Genomic DNA, 18,633 nt, shown 5'->3' on the forward strand with positions numbered 1-18,633 from the left:
AATATCCAAATGACCCTATCCCTGATTTAGATGAGTTATATTTAATCTTACTTCCTTTAATCCTATTTCTCTCTTTAGAGATTGTATCATTGACAAATATTTGTTAGCTTATTTTTTCCTACTTTTGCAATTGAATGAACTTATTTATTCTTTATGGGTTAACTTTATATAATACAATTATAGGCTACCTTTATGTAAAAGCAATCTGGATTTGGACTATTATTGATGTTGTCGTGTACCATATTGTACATGACATTCTGGATTTCTGTCTCCAATGGATTAAGACAAGGAGAGGTTAATTGGAAGTATTGGAAAAGCTTAATAAAATGCATATCTGATCTTTGTCTAGTGATCAGTTCTGATCATGGCAAATTTTAGATTAATGAACAGGTGTGGAAAAGAGATCTTTTAAAATTACATTTTATTAAATATTATTAACATTGACTTATATTACTAACTATATATCATTAATTGTTAGTTTAAATCCATACTGAAAGAATCTTGGGTTTTATTTGTTTTGTTGGGGGGGGTTGTTTAGAGGGGTTTTGTTTCAGTTTCAGATCTGTGGGAGACAGATTAAATAAGGGATATTTATGGCTCTCATTGAGCACCATCTAGCAGGGGATATTCAGAATACATACACATATGCATAGTGCTAAAACAAAATAGCATATAAAATTGCAAACAGAAAGCCTTAGGAAAGGAAATAGAATGTATAGAGGAAGTGACATTTTGAATTGGATATAAGAAGGTGCATAGGATTTTAAAAGGTAGTGTAGGGTGCGGGGAGAGAGAGGAAAAGAGGAGAGGAGGGAAGGAGAGAGGGAGAGGAGAGAAAGAATGAGAACATAGGCATCGTAGGTAGAGAGGATTCTGAATAGTAATGGAGGTTGGAGAGTATATGATATGTACAGGTTAAAGTAAGTAGTTTGCTTGGCTTTCACAAACCCAAGAAAACAGGGTAGGAAGTAGGTTGAGGTAAGTCTGGATAGATAGAAAGGAGCCAGATAATTAAGAGTTTATAATGCTAAGGCAAATAATTTCTAATATAGGCAGCATTTCCTTGACCTGACTTTCACTTATATAATACTTTAAATTAGTGATAACTGCTTTATTCCAGTATAATATATTGAGTTAAAAGTTGTTTCTTTGTGATAGGTTTTAATTATTCTAGTTAATTGTATAAAGAAGTAATTCCATTTTCTGTATATTGCATCAAATTGCCATTATTTAAAACAAATATTTTTTTAATTTAAAAACAATTATTCAAAAAAATAAAACAAAATTATATTTAAAACAAATATAATTATATTTTTTGAGACATGAACATCTAAGTACAGAGTTGAATTCATTTTTGTTTCCATATCTATATTGTTGTAGAAAGCATATTAAACTAGGAATCACAGATCAGGATTCTAATCCTAGTGTTTTTCTGCTCATAAGCTAGGTGATTTTTGAAGAAAAATAAAGCCTCACATTTATATAGCACTTTAAAGTTTGCAAAACATTTATAACAAATCCTTTGAGGTAGGTAAAATAATATATTCGCCCTTTTCTATGTGAAGAAAATTAATGTGTAAAGGATATTAAGTAGGTTAGTCCCTGTGACAGCTATTAAGTTTCTGAGCTATCATCCAACCTAACTCTCCCAACTCTTGAGTACAGTACTGTTATTGCCATATTTCATCTAAACATCACTTCACTTCTCTAGTTTTAAGTTTTCTCATGTGTAAAATGATTTTATTTCTAAAGTCCCTTGAAAAACAAAATATATTAATATCATCTGCTTTTTTTTTTTTTTTTTTTTTTTTTTTTTTAGCAGGGACAAGTACCCAACACTGCTCTTCCTAACACCATGAATATACTGGGTCCACAGGGCAGTCAGTTACCTTGTCCACCAGTAACCCAGTCTCCTTTGCATCAGACTCCACCACCAGTTTCTACAGCAGCTGGCATGCCACCTATTCAGCATCAGACACCTCCTGGAATGACTCCTCCTCAGCCTGCAGCCCCTACACAACCTTCAACACCAGTTTCTTCTTCAGGACAGACGCCCACCCCAACTCCTGGCTCAGTACCTAATGCTACCCAAACACAGAGTACTCCTACAGTTCAAGCAGCAGCTCAGGTCCAAGTAACACCTCAGCCACAGACACCTGTACAGCCTCAATCTGTGCCCACCCCACAACCATCTCAACAGCAACCAACATCTGTGCATGCTCAACCTCCTGGCACTCCAGTAAGTATCATATGCTTTAAAGCACCCAAATACAGAAATACTAAGGAAACTAATTTTCCATGTAAAGGGAAATCTTCATATGAAAGCAGCAGATGGTAACAACAGGGATATAGTAGAAAGGTCTTATCATTTTCCTCATCAAACTTAAGAGCTTACCTATAGTTTACTACAGAAGAGCCTACCTTCTTTTAATCCACTATGAAACAACTTTCCATGAACTTATTTATATTTTAAGCAAATTTTGTAGCCTATAGTTATTGTAAAATATTATTTAATCCTGGGTCTTAGTCTTTTATAACTTAAGGAATATTTCACACTATTGAGATGCCAGGATTTGATGAACAAGTCCATTTGTTTCCCCCTTTCAATTAGGCAAACATTGTTATGTTGCTTTTGTTATCATCATCATCATCATTATTATTATTTGGAAAAAACAGAATCCCACTATAGCCTTCATACTTTTTATAGCCTTTGGTCCTATCTTTTGACATCCTGCCAAACAAACCTGATTTTTATTTTGTTTTCTCATAGGAGCTTCATATCTCTTTATTTTGGGTACTCTTCACAATACATTAACTAGTAAGAGTTATTACATCTTTATTATGGTTCAATGACCAAAAGTATGCTCACTTTATCCAAGTAGAGACCTGTTGTTTTTTTTTTTCCTTATCAAGGGTAGTATAATTTTGTTTGTTTTGTTCAAAACTCTTCCTAATGGTCTTTTAACAAAACGTATTAAGCAACAACACATTGTATCTATGTTTTCAGAGAATAATGTTTCATAGTTTTCCATGTCTAATTCCTGTATTTAGAAATTCTCTCTCTTACTCTCTTTTTAAATAGTACTTTACTTTTTCAAATACATGCAAAGGTAGTTTTAAGCATGCACCTTTGAAAAACTTTGTGTTCCCAATTTTTCTCCTTCTCTTCTCCTCCTTTCTGTCCTCAAGACAACAAGCAATCAGATATAGGTTAAACATTTACACTTATAATAAAGATTTCCATTATTCATCATGCTGCACAAGAAAAATAAGCTCAAAAGGTGAAAGAAAAAAAAAACTATCAAACAAGCATTAACAACAAGAAGTGAAAATACTATGCTTTGGTTCACATTCAGTTTCCAAAATTCTTTTTCTGGATGTGGATGCCTCTTTCCATCACAAGTATACAAGTCTTGAATCATATCATTGTTGAAAAAAGCCAAGTGTATCGTAGTTGATTATCACATAATCTTATTACAGTGTTCAATGTTCTCTTGGTTTTGCTCATTTCACTTAGCAACAGTTCATATAAATTTTTGAACATTTTTTTGAAATTACCCTGCTGATCATTTCTTATTGAATAGTAGTCCATTACATTCATATACCAATATCATAACTTATTCAGCCATTCCCCAACTGAGGAACATCCACTCAATTGGAAATTATATCTCAAAAATATCCTTAAGTACAGGAGGAAGTGTACAAACTTATTAAGTACTTTTAGTATGTGTTAGTCACAGCACTAAGTGCTTTACAAATATTATGTTGATTAATGGTCACAACAATCCTTGGAGGTAGCCTCTATTATTATTCTGATTTTACAATTAAGGAAACTGTTGCAGATAGAATTTAAATGATTTCCTGAGGGTCACCCAGCTATAATAAAAAATGTCTGAAGTTGGGTTTGAACTTGAACATTCCTGATTCCAGACTAGTACTTTATCCATTAGGCCACCTAGCTGTTTGTGATTGGAATATATATATATATATTTCTACTAAGTACATTATCTTGACTTTGCTTATACTAAAGCTCATTTGCCAAAGTTACTTTTATAATTTTCTGAGATTTTCCAACATGTTCTACTCATTGACATGATAATATTTTACTACTGGAAAAAATCTTGTACCATCCAAAAACTTGGAGGTATCACAGATGATTTATAAAATATCAAAATCAGACCTACCCAGGCCTTAGCCATGAGACATTCCTGCAGATTTTTCTTTTTTATGCAAAGATATACCCTCTGCGCTGCCTAAGACTTTCTTTCAATATTGTATTAATTAATGTTTTAAGATTTTCAAGTGGAACCTTGATGTAGACTTTTCGAAAAATGTAAAAAAATTCATTCTTACCTACATGCTGATTTATTTGCACTGTATTCACTAGATGAGTTAAACATGATTAGGGTAACCCTGTTGATTTTTTTTTTCTCTTTTAATTTGTGTGTTTATTCATTCTTTATTATCTTATCCTTTCACTAATGTAAAGAATCATAAACTTTAGATATTGGTTTATTGGAAGAAATTAATTTTAAAGTAGCTCTGTTTTGTGTCTAATAACAGCCTCACCAAAAAATGTGTATCTTTAAAGCTTTTCTATATTGATGAATTTTGTTTGAACACAATTGCCACTTCTCCATACTTCAGCCCTGTACCTTACAGTACCTTCTCTTTAAAACAGTTACACAACACCATGTAATATATAGTGTTTCTAGTAGACAGAAGCTTTACTTTTCACTGTGTGTTCATATCTGAGCCTCAGTCAGGAACAGTAGATTCTTCTTGAATCTTTTGCTGATTTTCTCTGACTTCACAATTCTATATTTCAACTTTCTTTCTGAGAAGTCTACTACTCCATATTAGAATATGAATATGTACAATGATTACCTTGTTCAATTTGGAATCACCTTTATCTTCATTTTGCTCTCCAAGAACAAGTGAATATTCCATTTATTTTCTGATTTTAGTTTGTATATTTTGCGTCAAAGCTTTCCCAGGCAGCTGCTAGCATTGAAAACAGAGTTCCCACTCCAGCCTCAGTGGCTAGTGCTGAAACCAATTCCCAGCAACCTGGACCTGATGTACCAATGATGGAAAGTAAAACAGAAAGCAAACCTGAAGAAACTGAGCCTGATCCTAGTGAAACAAAGGGGGAATCTAGAACTGAGGTGTGTACTTCTTTGCAATTAATAGATATATTGTGATATCAAAATTTGTAGCAGATTAAGCATAATTAAAATATCCAATAAAAGTTTATTAACTAAAGCTACATAATTTCTGTAGTCCATTTAATGTATAGGAAAATATAGATTTAAAAGTAAAATATGTGGAACTTTGTTTTACCATGTTACTCATATATCTTCCAGGCTCTAACTTAAGTAATTCTTTCTTTTCTTAAATTTTCAACCCTTCATATTTAGATTTTGGAATTTATATTCTGTTACTTGTAGTATTATCATATATTTGTTAATAAAATATATTATAAATTGTAATTGCCTGAACATTATAAATCCCTGAACAGCAGTAAATAAGTAGCATATGGTTTTTTAAAATAATGTAATACTAGGTCTTGAGAGATTAGAGAGTGTCATAAATTTTAAGAGTTGATAGGAACAAATAAGAGCACATTGTCATGAATGTAATTCATTATATCTTCACTATAAAAAATGTTGAATCTGTGATCGTGGTTCTATAGAACTTGATGAAAAATTTCTATTTGGGGAAAAATTTTTACAAACATAGATTTTGCAAAATCTGTCTAAAATTTTGTTTTTATTTCTACAATTCTATTTTTTTCTCAAGATGGAGGAGGATTTGCAGGGGTCTTCCCAGGTAAAAGAAGAAAGTGATGTAACAGAATCCAAACAGGAACCAATGGAGGTTGAAGAAAAGAAATCAGAAATAAAAGTGGAGTCTAAAGAGGAAGAGGAGAATAGTAATAATGGTGCAACTGCCCAGTCTACATCACCTTCTCAGCCTCGTAAAAAAAGTAGGTAGATTTAGAGATGGTGCATTAAACTTCATGTCACAGTATTCTGCAAATCCAATCTAAGGATTAGAAGTTAGGAAAATTAAATATTCTCATCTCCTTTGCTATTTTGTCCTTTCACCTGCTATTCTACGCCTCTCTTTCTGGATAATTTCATTTGTCTAGAAGGTTATTATTAATGAAAATAGATAATATATTAAAGAACTGGATTGTTCCCTATTAATGAAAATATTCATGGTAGAGAAGTAAAACCAATTTTCTTTCTTTTTTTTTTTTTTTTTTTTTTTTAATTATTGTTTTCCATATGGGAAACACATCTTGATAACGCTTGCTAATCACAATGTTTTCCTCATGAGAAAAATTTACTATAAATTTTGCCTGTAAGTAGTGAACACTTTCATGGATTAAATGACATTCCTTTTCTTCCTTATACTGCCATGTGCATTTATTTATTCATTATGTATTTAGCTAACACATTAATGTTAAAGCACAGAACTGATCATTGAGAATTTTCAAAAAAAATAGAATATAATCATTGCCTTCAAAGTGTTTATAATCCAACTGAAGACATATAACATACAGACATAAAGAAATTGTTAAATAGTAATAGAAGAATGTGATATGAGTTGTCATAAGGGATGATATGATTGCCAAATGAGTCATAATAAAAATAAGTGCTGTAAGAAGTCAGGAAAGGAAAAGATTAATTTTGGCTAGATTTATCAAGGAAGGTTTCATGAAGGAGTTAACTCTTTAGTTTGGCTCTCTAGGATAGGTAATATTTGGATTAGAGTAGAAGAAAAAAGAATAGTGAGAAACAAATTTTTAAAGGTTAGGTCCTGAAAATTGGTTCTTCAGTGTTAGACTAAGCTGAATGCCATCATTTACATAGTGGATAGCCTCTAATGCCCTGATCAAAGTTATATAACTTTGTAACATGCATGTTGGCTTGAAAAACTGGAGAGAAAATGAGCATTTTAGAACTAGTGAGAACAGCCCATTCATGTGATGACTGATAAAAGCTGGGGTGGCCCTCGAAAGAATTGGGTACATAAAACAGGCATTTCAAAGAAAACGCACTTGGTGACTTAGGCAAGGAAATTAAAGAATTAATATAAATCTGTAATATCAATTCTTAATGACTAGAAAATAGTGATATCATTGACTAAAATAGTTGAATCAAGAGAGGACTGAGACAATAACTGTAGTGTCTTTTTAGATATATAATGAATTTAAGCTGCTAGAACTAGTGAAAATGTCAATAAGCAATTGCAATGATTTCAGTTCATTTAAAATGTTATTATGCCTAACACAGTGCTAAGCTCTGGCAATATTAATAAGGGGATGGGAGGAACCTGCCCTTAAGTATCTCATAGCCTCTAATGGGGGAAGATAGCAGAAAAGGAAGCAGAAAAGGGACTGGAGAGATGGAATAGAAACCAAGCCAATTGCTGAAGAAAAACAGACTTTGCTGCAAAATTCTGAACCCTCTTAAAGGAAGATTTTGAGAGGAATACATTCCTCTCTTCTCTAGCCATCAGTCAGAATGGAGAGGCAGCTGAGAGAATTGAGAAGATGTTAAGTACCAAACAATCTGTCAACATAAAAAAAATGAGATTTCAGGTGATCTGTTTAATAAATGAATGAAAAGGCATTTATTAAGAGTCAACCAGTCAACTGGAGTTTGGAAGTGAGGGCTATATTAGAGTCATTTGTGACATATTGTTAGAAATTTCTTTTTCTCCCTTTAATAGGGAGAAAACAAAATCTTAGGTTTTACTTTCTATAATAGTGTTACATATGCCACACAGTTTTCTCTAAGAGGACAATACTAACAGATAAATATATACAGGATAAATAGGGGAATAGAACAGTCAAAGTAGGGAGTCACTATTTTAAAATACACATAAAAGATCAGTTGCAACTATGCTGAGGAAAACTTAACAAAAATTTATTTGGATAGGTTGAAATTGAAGAAGCTAGTTAAGCTCAAAATAAAAAACCTGAAAACAGAAAGTAAACAAAATTTTCTGTTTGTTATTGCTACCATTCTTATCCAAGATGAACATGTGTAGCTTTTTGATTTTGCTTACTATTTTTATTTGCCAGTTATGTCATGCCTACTTTTTAAGCACTTTACAAAAATCTCATTTGAGTCTGAAAATAATTCTGGGAGGCAGATACTATTAATGAGGAAAACTAATTTAAATGACTTGTCCATGTGTCACAGGGCTAACTAGTTTCTGAGGCTATCTATATAACATAGGTTTTTCAGAAGTATTTATTGAAATGAAAAGAGTGACAGCTTTCCTATCACAAACTTTACATGCAGTTTTTTGTATTTGCTCCCTTTTTTATAAGAGCGAATTAACATGGCTAATTTTTATACCTCATGTTCATGGTGATAGGAACTGTATTGTTTTCAAACATAAATCACTGCACTCCCTGTTACATCTTCTGCTCCTAAAAATGATATATACACACACACACTGAAAAAACAGGCTTCTTATATAAGTTTGTTTTTAGGCAAGGTGAATAGGAGCAGTTATGATATGTAGTTGGTGAATAGGAGCAGTTGTGATATATAGTTGCTCTATTTGGTACAGGAAAAACCCTTAAGCTTAATTTCAGTCAAATTTGATTTTGTTCTTACTTCACATAAAAGCATTCTGGATTCTATTTGGCTAATAGCTATATTTTAATAGCAAGAAAAAGTTAATAAGTGACTGGGCAGCTGTTTTCAGATTTTTATTGAAGTTACTTAATGCTTCATTATTTTCATATAGGAAACTTTAAAGTTTAGTACAGAACTTAAATGTTTAGATCGAAACAAGAATTTATTTGTTGACATAAGGGATTTCAACTTCACTGTCACATAATATAAACATTAGAACAACTGCTTTCTCCCCTGGGTGACTGAAATAGGTAGCTTGCTGCAATTGAGAAGTTCTGAGCTATAATCACTTAAGTTTCTTGGGGGTGTCCTCATAAGTTCTGCACGACTGTGATGTGCCCTCAGGTTGCCTAAGTAGAGGCAAACCAACACGTTTCAGAAATTCAGCAGGTTACATTTCCTGATGACACTTGAGCAGTTGCTTACTTCCAACAAGATAGAGTGACTAGTCTCAGCAAACAAAAAAGGTACGCTTCTTGGGCATGGGAACGGAATGAAGGAATTTGTCAGATGCAGTTCTTAACCCATGTCTTTGTGACATGGTTATATATGTACTGCTTTGCTTAATACTACCAAAGATAGTTTGATGAATCTTTTGGTTGATTTTCAGTTACTGACTTATATCATGCAAATACTAATACCCCTCTTTTCCTACCCCATTACTTTAGGTGTTAGAAAAATCAGATCAACCTTTTTGGAATTAAAGGAAATGAGATTGCTTTCCTATATAATATGCCAACAAATACAATATGCCCTGCTTCTGATCTTTTGGTTTAGTTTTGAAATCCTGAATTTTTAAACTAATTGCCTGCATTTTGTGCAATTAAATTCTTATATTATTATTTTTGTGGGGAAGAGCCACAGAAAATACAATAACTCAGTGTACCAAAAATTACTAATAGCAGGTAGATGAAAATTTTTATGGGCCTAATATTTTTGCAGCTTTAGTGTTTTTACAAATTTCCTAGAAGTGAAAATTATATTAAGTAGCTTAGGTTTAACAACTTCTAGAGACTGGAAAGCTTTATCAGTGAAGCTTTTAAAGACCTAGTCAGATCTGTGGTTTATTGAAATGCATTTAATTATCACCCAGTTTGATCTAGGATGTCAACTTGGAAGCTCTGAGCTTTACTTCAATAAACAATGAATGATAAAATAGTTTCCATGAAGTTGCTAAACTTATGCTCTCTTTGACGTCATGACTTCGGTACAATTTTTAAAGAACAGAAGTTATAAGAAGATTGAATTGTAGCATTGGAATGGAAGTTATACTTATTATAACTAGAAACTCATTGGTTTATTTTGGAAGTAAAAGTTTTGAAAAGACATCATGTAGACAATTTCAGGAATGGTTTATTGGGTTTAATTAGTACTTACATTCAAATAATATATTGCATTGTGTTCTACATGTCAATATTTCATTAAACCAAGCACTTAAATATCTAAAAATATTGTTTAATTGAGTGACTCACTTTTATCATTAAGAATGTTATTTAATTTTAAGGTTTTAAACAAACATTTTTCAGCATTGATTTTTTTTTTCTGTCATTTTCCCACTAGTCTTTAAACCAGAAGAGTTGCGACAGGCTCTCATGCCTACATTAGAAGCATTGTATCGCCAAGATCCAGAGTCTTTACCTTTTAGGCAGCCTGTGGATCCCCAGCTCCTAGGAATTCCAGTGAGTTGACACTAAAAATGCATTCTCATTTTAAGAATTTAAGAATTTTGTTCATATGATTTTAACATCTTGCTATCAAAGAAAAGAGTGGGACAAGGGAGGGAGAAAAATTGAGACACAAGCTTTTTCAAGAGTGAATGTTGAAAATTATCCATATATGTTTCAAAAATAAAAAAACTAGGGGCAGCTAGGTGGTGTAGTGGATAGACCACCAGTCCTGAAGTCAGGAAGACCTAAATTCAAATGTGGCCTCAAACACTTAATTCTTCCTGGCTGTGCAACCCTGGGCAAATCACTTAACCCCAATTGCCTCAGCGAAAGAAAGAAAGAAAAAAGAGAGAAAAGCTATTATTTAAAAAAAAAAAAAAAAAAAAAAAAAGGAATTTTGTTCAAGTAGTTATCAAGAAGTTGCTTTCCTTTTCATTTGTTAGGGCATGGAATTTATGATTGGTTTTATTCTAGGTGTTTCTAAAGTTGATTAGAAGTTTAACAATGGGAACAGCTAGATGGTGCAGTAAATAGAGCACTAGCCCTGAAATCAGGAGGACCAGAGTTCAAATCTGGTCTCAGACACTTAACACTTCCTAGCTATGTGACTCTGGGCAAATCACTTAACCCCAATTGCCTCACCAGAAAAAAAAAAGAAGAAAAAGTTTTAAAATGAAATATTCGTTTGATTCAAAATACATTGGCATCTCCTTGCTGTTTCATGGGAGTAGATTTGTACTTTCTTAACAGCGTTGATTTTGAGAGATTTTAAAGTCTTTTTATTGGTTAAATTCTCTATATCAAATCAAATTCTGCTGTAGAATGACTATGATATCGACATTCCATTTTCTCTTTTATTACAACTCCATGTTATGCTAAGATGAAATATCTCATTTTTTATAAAATTTGAAAAGTAAATTTTAAACTTTTGACTAGTTTTGTTTTAGATGATAAATTTTTAATTAAAGGCTTATTAATTTTATTTAAATTTCCTGTTTTGTTTTTTGTCTGATATTTTTCTTTCAAGTGATTACTAAAATAAAAATGTTATTCTGATGTCTAGTAATTATTTTCAGTTTTACAGTAAAAATTAAGGTTGTTGAGGGGCTTTTGTTTTTTGTTTTGTTTTGGTTTGGTTTTTTTATTTGGTTACATAGTTTTCTCTCTACCAAAAGTAAAATTGTTATGGTGTGTGTGGTCTTTTTTTTTTTTTTATTGCAGTATTGCCATCTAAGTATCAAAATGACTATAAAACTTGACCCTGTAGTCAGAAATGCAGACTCAGATCTTTACTAGCTGAGTCTGTCTGCCTTAGGCCAACTGCAAAATGGAGATGCTCATTGTTTCCTCTTAGTTCTGTTGTGAAGATCAAGTGAAATGTTTGTAATATTATTTTGGTGATTAGCGCAGTGCTCTAGAATAGTACTGTTTAGTAAATGCTTGTTTCCTCCATTTTTTTCCCCTATGGAGAGATGGACATTTGGAACTGTCATAGAATCATGGTAAATGGAAAATGTGTCTCTCCGACATTGAAATGGCCAGTTCTGATTGAAGTTTTTTGGAAAACTCCATCCAACAGAGGCTATTTTATAGTTCCATTTCACATGATATAGTTTTTCACTGTTAACTTCCATGTTAGGGATATCAGTATGGCTATCATGGATGTCATGCATATGGTAATCTTAACAATAAGAGGGCAATCTTTCTTGTGTTTTGAAGGATTATTTTGACATTGTGAAGAACCCTATGGATCTTTCCACCATTAAGAGGAAATTGGATACAGGGCAGTACCAAGAGCCTTGGCAATATGTGGATGATGTTTGGTTAATGTTTAACAATGCCTGGCTCTACAATCGTAAGACTTCCAGAGTCTATAAGTTTTGTACTAAACTTGCAGAGGTCTTCGAACAAGAAATTGACCCTGTTATGCAGTCCCTTGGATACTGCTGTGGACGCAAGGTACGGTTTTATTTATTGACACAAAATTAACTTAAATAGTCATGCTAAACATCATCCCTTAAGACATACGGGCAAAATTTATAAAGATCAAAGTTAACTAGATTGGCTCTGAAAACTTTTCAAATCCCATCATATCTCAGAAAAATGGGAAAATATTCATAAACCTGTATGTAAAATTCTTACCTACAACCTGTATGTAATCCAGGAAATAAGAGTTTTTCTCCAAAATTCTGGAGTTTTCATTTATAAAATGGGAGTATTGGACTACTGAATGTTCCCTTCCATATCTAAAGTCTTAAGTTCTTTAGGTATTTCAGAGTCTCTTATGTCATTAGTATGGATAAACTGCTTCCAACCCTTCTCATTTTATATAATTCTTACCCTTCTTCTCCTAAGAAAATCTGACAAACATGTTGGAGATCTTCTGCTAACCCTTTTAGCCTTTCTTGTAAACTATGGCTGTCTATCTGGCTGTTTGTTTTTTACCACCTCCATCATATTTTCTCAATAATGGCTTTTGTGCATTTTCTTTGGTGCAGGTCATCTCAATAATTTCAAATTGATTAATTTTCTGATTTTCCATTGGGGTGACCAGTGTTAGAGATTTTTACAGTCCCTAATTAGAGCAAAATCATTTGAAAAGCTACTGGTTAGAGAAGAATTTGGTTGTTATCAAGGCAAGAAGTCTGGAGAAATATAGACTTAAAATTTGACTACCTCATTTAAATTTCTTCTGAAAGTGATGAAACACTGAAAAATTAATTGTAGTTACTAGGACAGAGGCAGCTAGGTGACACCATAGATAGATCACTGGGCCTAACATTAAAAAGATCTACATTCAGATCTTATTTTCCAGTACTTCCTAGCTATGTGGACAAATGACTTAACCCCTGTCTCAAGTCTATTCATCTACAATATGGAGATAGTATGGAGCATTTTCCTCCCAGGGTTGATGTGAGGAATAAATGAGAAATTAAATTGTAATTTAGTACTTGGTTTATCAATGCTTATTCTTCCTGACCCCTTACCCAATTTCACTTATTGGCATTTAATAATTTAGATTAATCCACTTTTCTATAAAGTTTCTCAGCACTGTGCACAATTTTAACAGATGTACTTGGCTGCATCTAAATCTTTAAAGTCAATTTAACAACGCAATGGAGGTAAATGTGGTAAAGTTTTAGTTCTCTCTCCTTTGTTTTGCAGTATGAGTTCTCTCCACAGACCTTGTGCTGCTATGGTAAGCAGCTATGTACAATTCCTCGAGATGCTGCCTACTACAGTTATCAGAATAGGTAAGCACCCAGCAGTTTTCCTGCATATTTTGAGGAAATTAGATCCTGTGACAAAGCATGCTCATCTTTTTGTAATCTTGACAGATAACATTTGACAGAAACACTTTAAAATTTAATTTACTGTCATTCATTAAGCTCACATGCCCTCTGTAGCTTTTAACACTTTTTTTTTTTTTTGGTAAAAGTTATTCAAGTTTGGAACTCTATATTCACTACTTTAAAATGATGTTCATTTTTAAGACACATCTTTTAAAAATATAATAATTTAAGAAGAAAAAACATTTCAAGATATTTGTTAAAAAACAAGCTTATAGTGGAGGTTAAGTTCATTTTATGTTTCTTCGGTAAAATTTGAAGTGAAGAAATGAGAAGCCTTTATCTTTCAATGAAAAGTATACTTTTAATTAAATTTTAAATAAGTATCACAAAAAATTTTAGATATATTGCCTTTTAATAATAATCATTTTGTTATTGTCTTGGTTGTTAGAGATTGTGTATTTGAGAGGCAGTTATTTTTAATAAAAGCATTTTAGAGAAAATAAACTAAAATCTTGAGGGAATATTTAAAATTATATATAATATATATGTTTTATAAACACACACTTTTGCTTTCTTGTTATCCACACATTTACATCATGCAAACACTTAATTTTAAGATTTTAAACTTACTTTCCAATGTGTTTTAATTTATTATTATTGTGGTATATGATATCCAATAATGAAAATCAAATCTGGACTGTTGATCTTTTTGCCTCCCATTTTTGAAACTAGAACCAAATTATTTTTGAGAGATGGATAGGTTTCTGCTATCCATTTCTACTGTAAGGTTTTGCATTGACTTTGGAATAAATGGGTATTTTAAGTGATTTTTTTATTTTAAATGGCATTAATAACAATTTTTTTTGTCAAAAAAGGTAACAAATACCTTAGTTTGGAGAGTTGGACCTTTTCGTATTGTGTTTAAAAAAATGTGTTTAGGACTAAATGATCCTTGGCTGGGATTTTGAGTTAACTGTTTTTACCAATTTGATTTTATTCCAAATTTTATGAATATAAAATTCCAGAAAAAAATTTCCAGAAAAAATAACTTCTATGTGCTATATGTCATATTTACATTAAATGCTGTTATTATAAGCATATCTCTATTAAAAATATGTCTTAGTATTATTAGACTACATATTTCAAATATTACTCACTAAAATGAAATTTTAGCATATTGACAAAGCATAAGTACATCATTGAAGGATAATATAATTGGAAATTTGACCTATGCAGCTATACTTCATAATATTTTGACTCATATTTTTGGACTTCTCAGTATAGGTTTTATCCTTTTTATCAATAAAGTAAAAATTGAAAAGCAGCCTGGAATAATGGAAAAAACACTACTAAGAAATGGCACATTCAAGAATCTAGTACCAGTTTTCTGGTATCACTTTGCTCCATTTAGCCTTGAGTTTTTTCTTTTGTAAAATGAGAATAAAAGTGCATTTGATCCTTATGAGTTTTTAAAGAAACATAAGTTTAAGTTAAACCAAAGTAAATTTAAAAGAAACCAACCAGGTAGTGTTTTTGCTGCTGCTATCTCCATTGATCCAGACATATAAAGATATCTACTATAGAAGCCATTTATATAATGGTTTAAATTTATTTTTTAAAGTTTATCTTTTTAAACAACTTAAAGCTATTTTCAAATCACTGTGAATACTCCTTTGACACTGTTATTTTGAACTACTTATTCAGTTTTCATAGACTGACTTTATTTAAATTCAAAACCTCTCTACTTCACTACCCACCCCATCCCCCCTTTATAGAAATAATAGGGAAGGAATAGAATATTTCTACTAGTAAGTGATATGTTGACAGAGTGTTCCTAATCTGGTGCTTAGCTCTTATAAATGTTTATTATTTGATTGGTTAAGAATATTAGCACAGCATTATTAAGAGTATCTCTAGCTTGGTTTGATAGAACACTTGACTTGTCTTTTGAGGACTAATGGTTTGGATCTTTTTCTGCTCCTTACCCCTCCTTTTATGACTTCATTTTTCTCTAGACTTCAGTTTTCTTTTTCTGAAGACCACATGATCCCTAAAGTCTCCTTCAGCTTCATAATCCTATGAAAGGCCTATTTATACTTTTTTCTATGACATCCGCATTTAATATGCTTTTATCATATTCAGTTCTTTAGAATAATCTTTCCACCCAAATTTGGGGATATGTATGGAAATGCTCTCTTTTGAGACTCTGCTCTTTTGGAATATAGAATTTATTTCTTTGAATTAAGTTCACATTTTAGTCATCAGCATATTTTTTAGTAAGTCTAATATTTTGTTATTTCAGGAAATAGTGTTCCTGATAGACAATGAGAATTTGTCTATGTTTACATTTTTATTCTCGGCTTTGCCTATTTATGATACTTTGTGATATTATTTCTAACAATTGAGTCTAACTTCTCTGAATCCTAATCTTTTGGGTACTAAGAACTGAAAGAGAGGCTCTTGATTTAAATAATCAAGAAATGCTCTAACATATTAATATATGAATATGCACTTTCATTTTTTCATAAGCATTTTTACAAAGGTCTAAAAGTAATTCAGATTAGTAGTGCCTTATGTATAAATGATACACAAAGATGAAACACAAATTCTACTTTGTAGTTTTGTGATCCCTAGCTACAATAGTAGTTTTATTCCACTTTAAGGTAGAAAATACAAATAAGATACAAATATATAGAACAATCTGCATTTGAAAACTTGCCTTCAGTTAAATTTTCCCTAAACCAAGGTTGCCACCAAGTAATTGCATTATTCAGGTACCAACATATATATATATATATATTCTATATACTTCCAAATATATATATATACACACACACATATATATATATATACACACACACACACATATACACAACATATATATTATAGTAGATTAAGTTAAATATTTTCTATACATATTCATTAGACTTTTCATAAAATAATTGTATTATGTCATCTAGGCTCTTCATTTACAAATTGACTCTGAGCCTTTCTCTGCTTGTTGTGCAGCTTCCCTTTACTACTTTAAAAGAGGATAGATTATCAAATTTCTGAAATATCTTTGTTGTGCCTCTGCTGAAATCAGCAGGCAGCTTTCTTAGTCTCTTCCTAGGTTTCAGCTTCTATCACTCTAGATTCAGTTCTTTTGCCATCTTAATTTTTTCTGGGCAGGTTCAAAGTAGAGAGTTCGAGAGGGCCTGCCCACAATTCAATATCTGTAGTCCACTGGCAACTCTACATTTTGTTTTATTTTAATGATGCATCAACTTGATCATTTGGTAAAAGGAATTGATAATAATTTATCCTTCTCAGTTTTTATTTAACTGAATTAAATTATTTTAGTGTGCTTTTAATGCAAACATAAAATGTCTGTTAATTAACTGCATTTTGAAATCACTCAGATTTACATTAATTTCAATGACAATTTTATTTTAAGCAATATAGTTTTGATAGCTATTTAGTTCTCAGTTTTTACTAATTCTCAATGGCTGTATGTTTGGTCAAAAAAAAAAAAAAAAGGATTAGAATGCTTAATTCCAGTTACTGTTTTGTAAATAAGGGAACCTTTGATGACAGAGTTCTGGATTACCATAGTGTACTGGCTTTCAGTGAGTCAGTTTGAAGTTTCATTACTGCTAAATTCTTGCCTAGTGATAGTGATGCCATTCTCTACATGAAAATTGTATTAAAGGAATCAAGTTTTTTTTTCAGTATGGTTTTATTTCCATGATGTGTAAGCATGTTCACAAGAGTGACTAGGCAGGGTATTGCTATAGATGATTGATAAAAATGAAGATAGTGGTTTTTTATTTATTTTGGGGGTTTTTTGTTTTGTTTTGTTTTGTTTTTTTACAATAAAGTTAATTTCTCTTTTTCCTGGCCAGAGTTCATGTTCTTGGCAGAATTTTAAATCTGAGTTAGTATAAGTAGGCGATGCCTTTGGAAGAAAGATCTTATTTGTAATCTTCACTAATGCTAATGTTGCCTGCAGCGCCTCTCTCTTACTCCTTCCTCATCAAGCAAGTGTGAAAAGTATGAATTGTTTTGCATGTTTTAAAAATTCTACATTTTATTTATTGGCTACATTTGATTAGCTTGACAAAGAATGTCTGCTATTTTTCATTAAGAATAGAATCAGAATCTACAAATGACATATCCACAAATATAAGCATAAGAAAGCAGTTCATCACAATAGTTTGTAGCTATGTGTATGTGAGTGAGTGAATGGGGACCTCTAAGCTGCCGTATTTTCATCCTGCAATTGTTGGTTCAGTGTGGCACTCTGAGTCTTGTTACGGTGTCATTAATACTAATTGTTCTTAGCATCTTTTAGATGTAGCATTTGAACACTAAAACTGCATTTGATTGTGCTGCCGTTGCTGCCTTATCCTCATTCTTTGCTCATAAAATTCACCTTCATTAAGCCTATTTATTTTGACAGTATTCTTGTGAACCCACCCTGCTTTATTGCAGCACTGACCTGCATTTTTGTTTATTTATTTTTTTCATTCATGTTTTAAATCATGTCCTTTCCAAACATTTAGTAATTTTTTTTTAATCGTCCTTATTTGACAACTTGGGCCCAAGCTCCAGATCATCTTAAGGAAAAAAAAAAATATTGTGTAACAGATAATTTTTTCAAATGCAGATTGTAACTTTACAATTATATTCTAAATTTGTTTAATTTGGATCGCCACCAAGTTACAGCATTAGATTGCTGAGTATCTCAGATTGGCTACTGATTGGTCATGGGACCAAAATTCTTAAAGTTTAGAATTTAACTTTAAGCCCTGAGAGATTGTTCATGTTTATATATATATATATATATATATATATTGTATTGCCTGTACAATATATTAATATTTTTCACACATATACTTTTTTTTATAAATGGCTGGAAAGTCTCTGACCCTCTCAATTGCATTTCTGTTAAATGTTTGTCTAGAATATGGATTTGGTTTCATTTGTATTGTTATCCAATGAGCTAAGCAGTTATATTAATTGTATATA

The 18,633-nt window shown here is 31.7% G+C and overlaps 1 protein-coding gene across 1 annotated transcript in view; it reads left to right on the plus strand.

Moving 5' to 3' along the window:
• Positions 1–18,633, plus strand: part of CREBBP (CREB binding protein) — a 164,088-nt gene that overhangs the window by 116,344 nt on the left and 29,111 nt on the right. Inside the window, exons 14-19 of the mRNA XM_051967730.1 lie at positions 1,820–2,239; positions 4,989–5,168; positions 5,803–5,989; positions 10,224–10,342; positions 12,050–12,289; positions 13,496–13,584. Of these exons, the coding sequence (XP_051823690.1) occupies positions 1,820–2,239; positions 4,989–5,168; positions 5,803–5,989; positions 10,224–10,342; positions 12,050–12,289; positions 13,496–13,584 (1,235 nt within the window). The remainder of the gene's footprint in view (positions 1–1,819; positions 2,240–4,988; positions 5,169–5,802; positions 5,990–10,223; positions 10,343–12,049; positions 12,290–13,495; positions 13,585–18,633) is intronic.

The sequence above is a fragment of the Antechinus flavipes genome, chromosome 1 (genome assembly GCF_016432865.1).
Source record: "Antechinus flavipes isolate AdamAnt ecotype Samford, QLD, Australia chromosome 1, AdamAnt_v2, whole genome shotgun sequence".
NCBI classification, from domain to species: domain Eukaryota; kingdom Metazoa; phylum Chordata; class Mammalia; order Dasyuromorphia; family Dasyuridae; genus Antechinus; species Antechinus flavipes.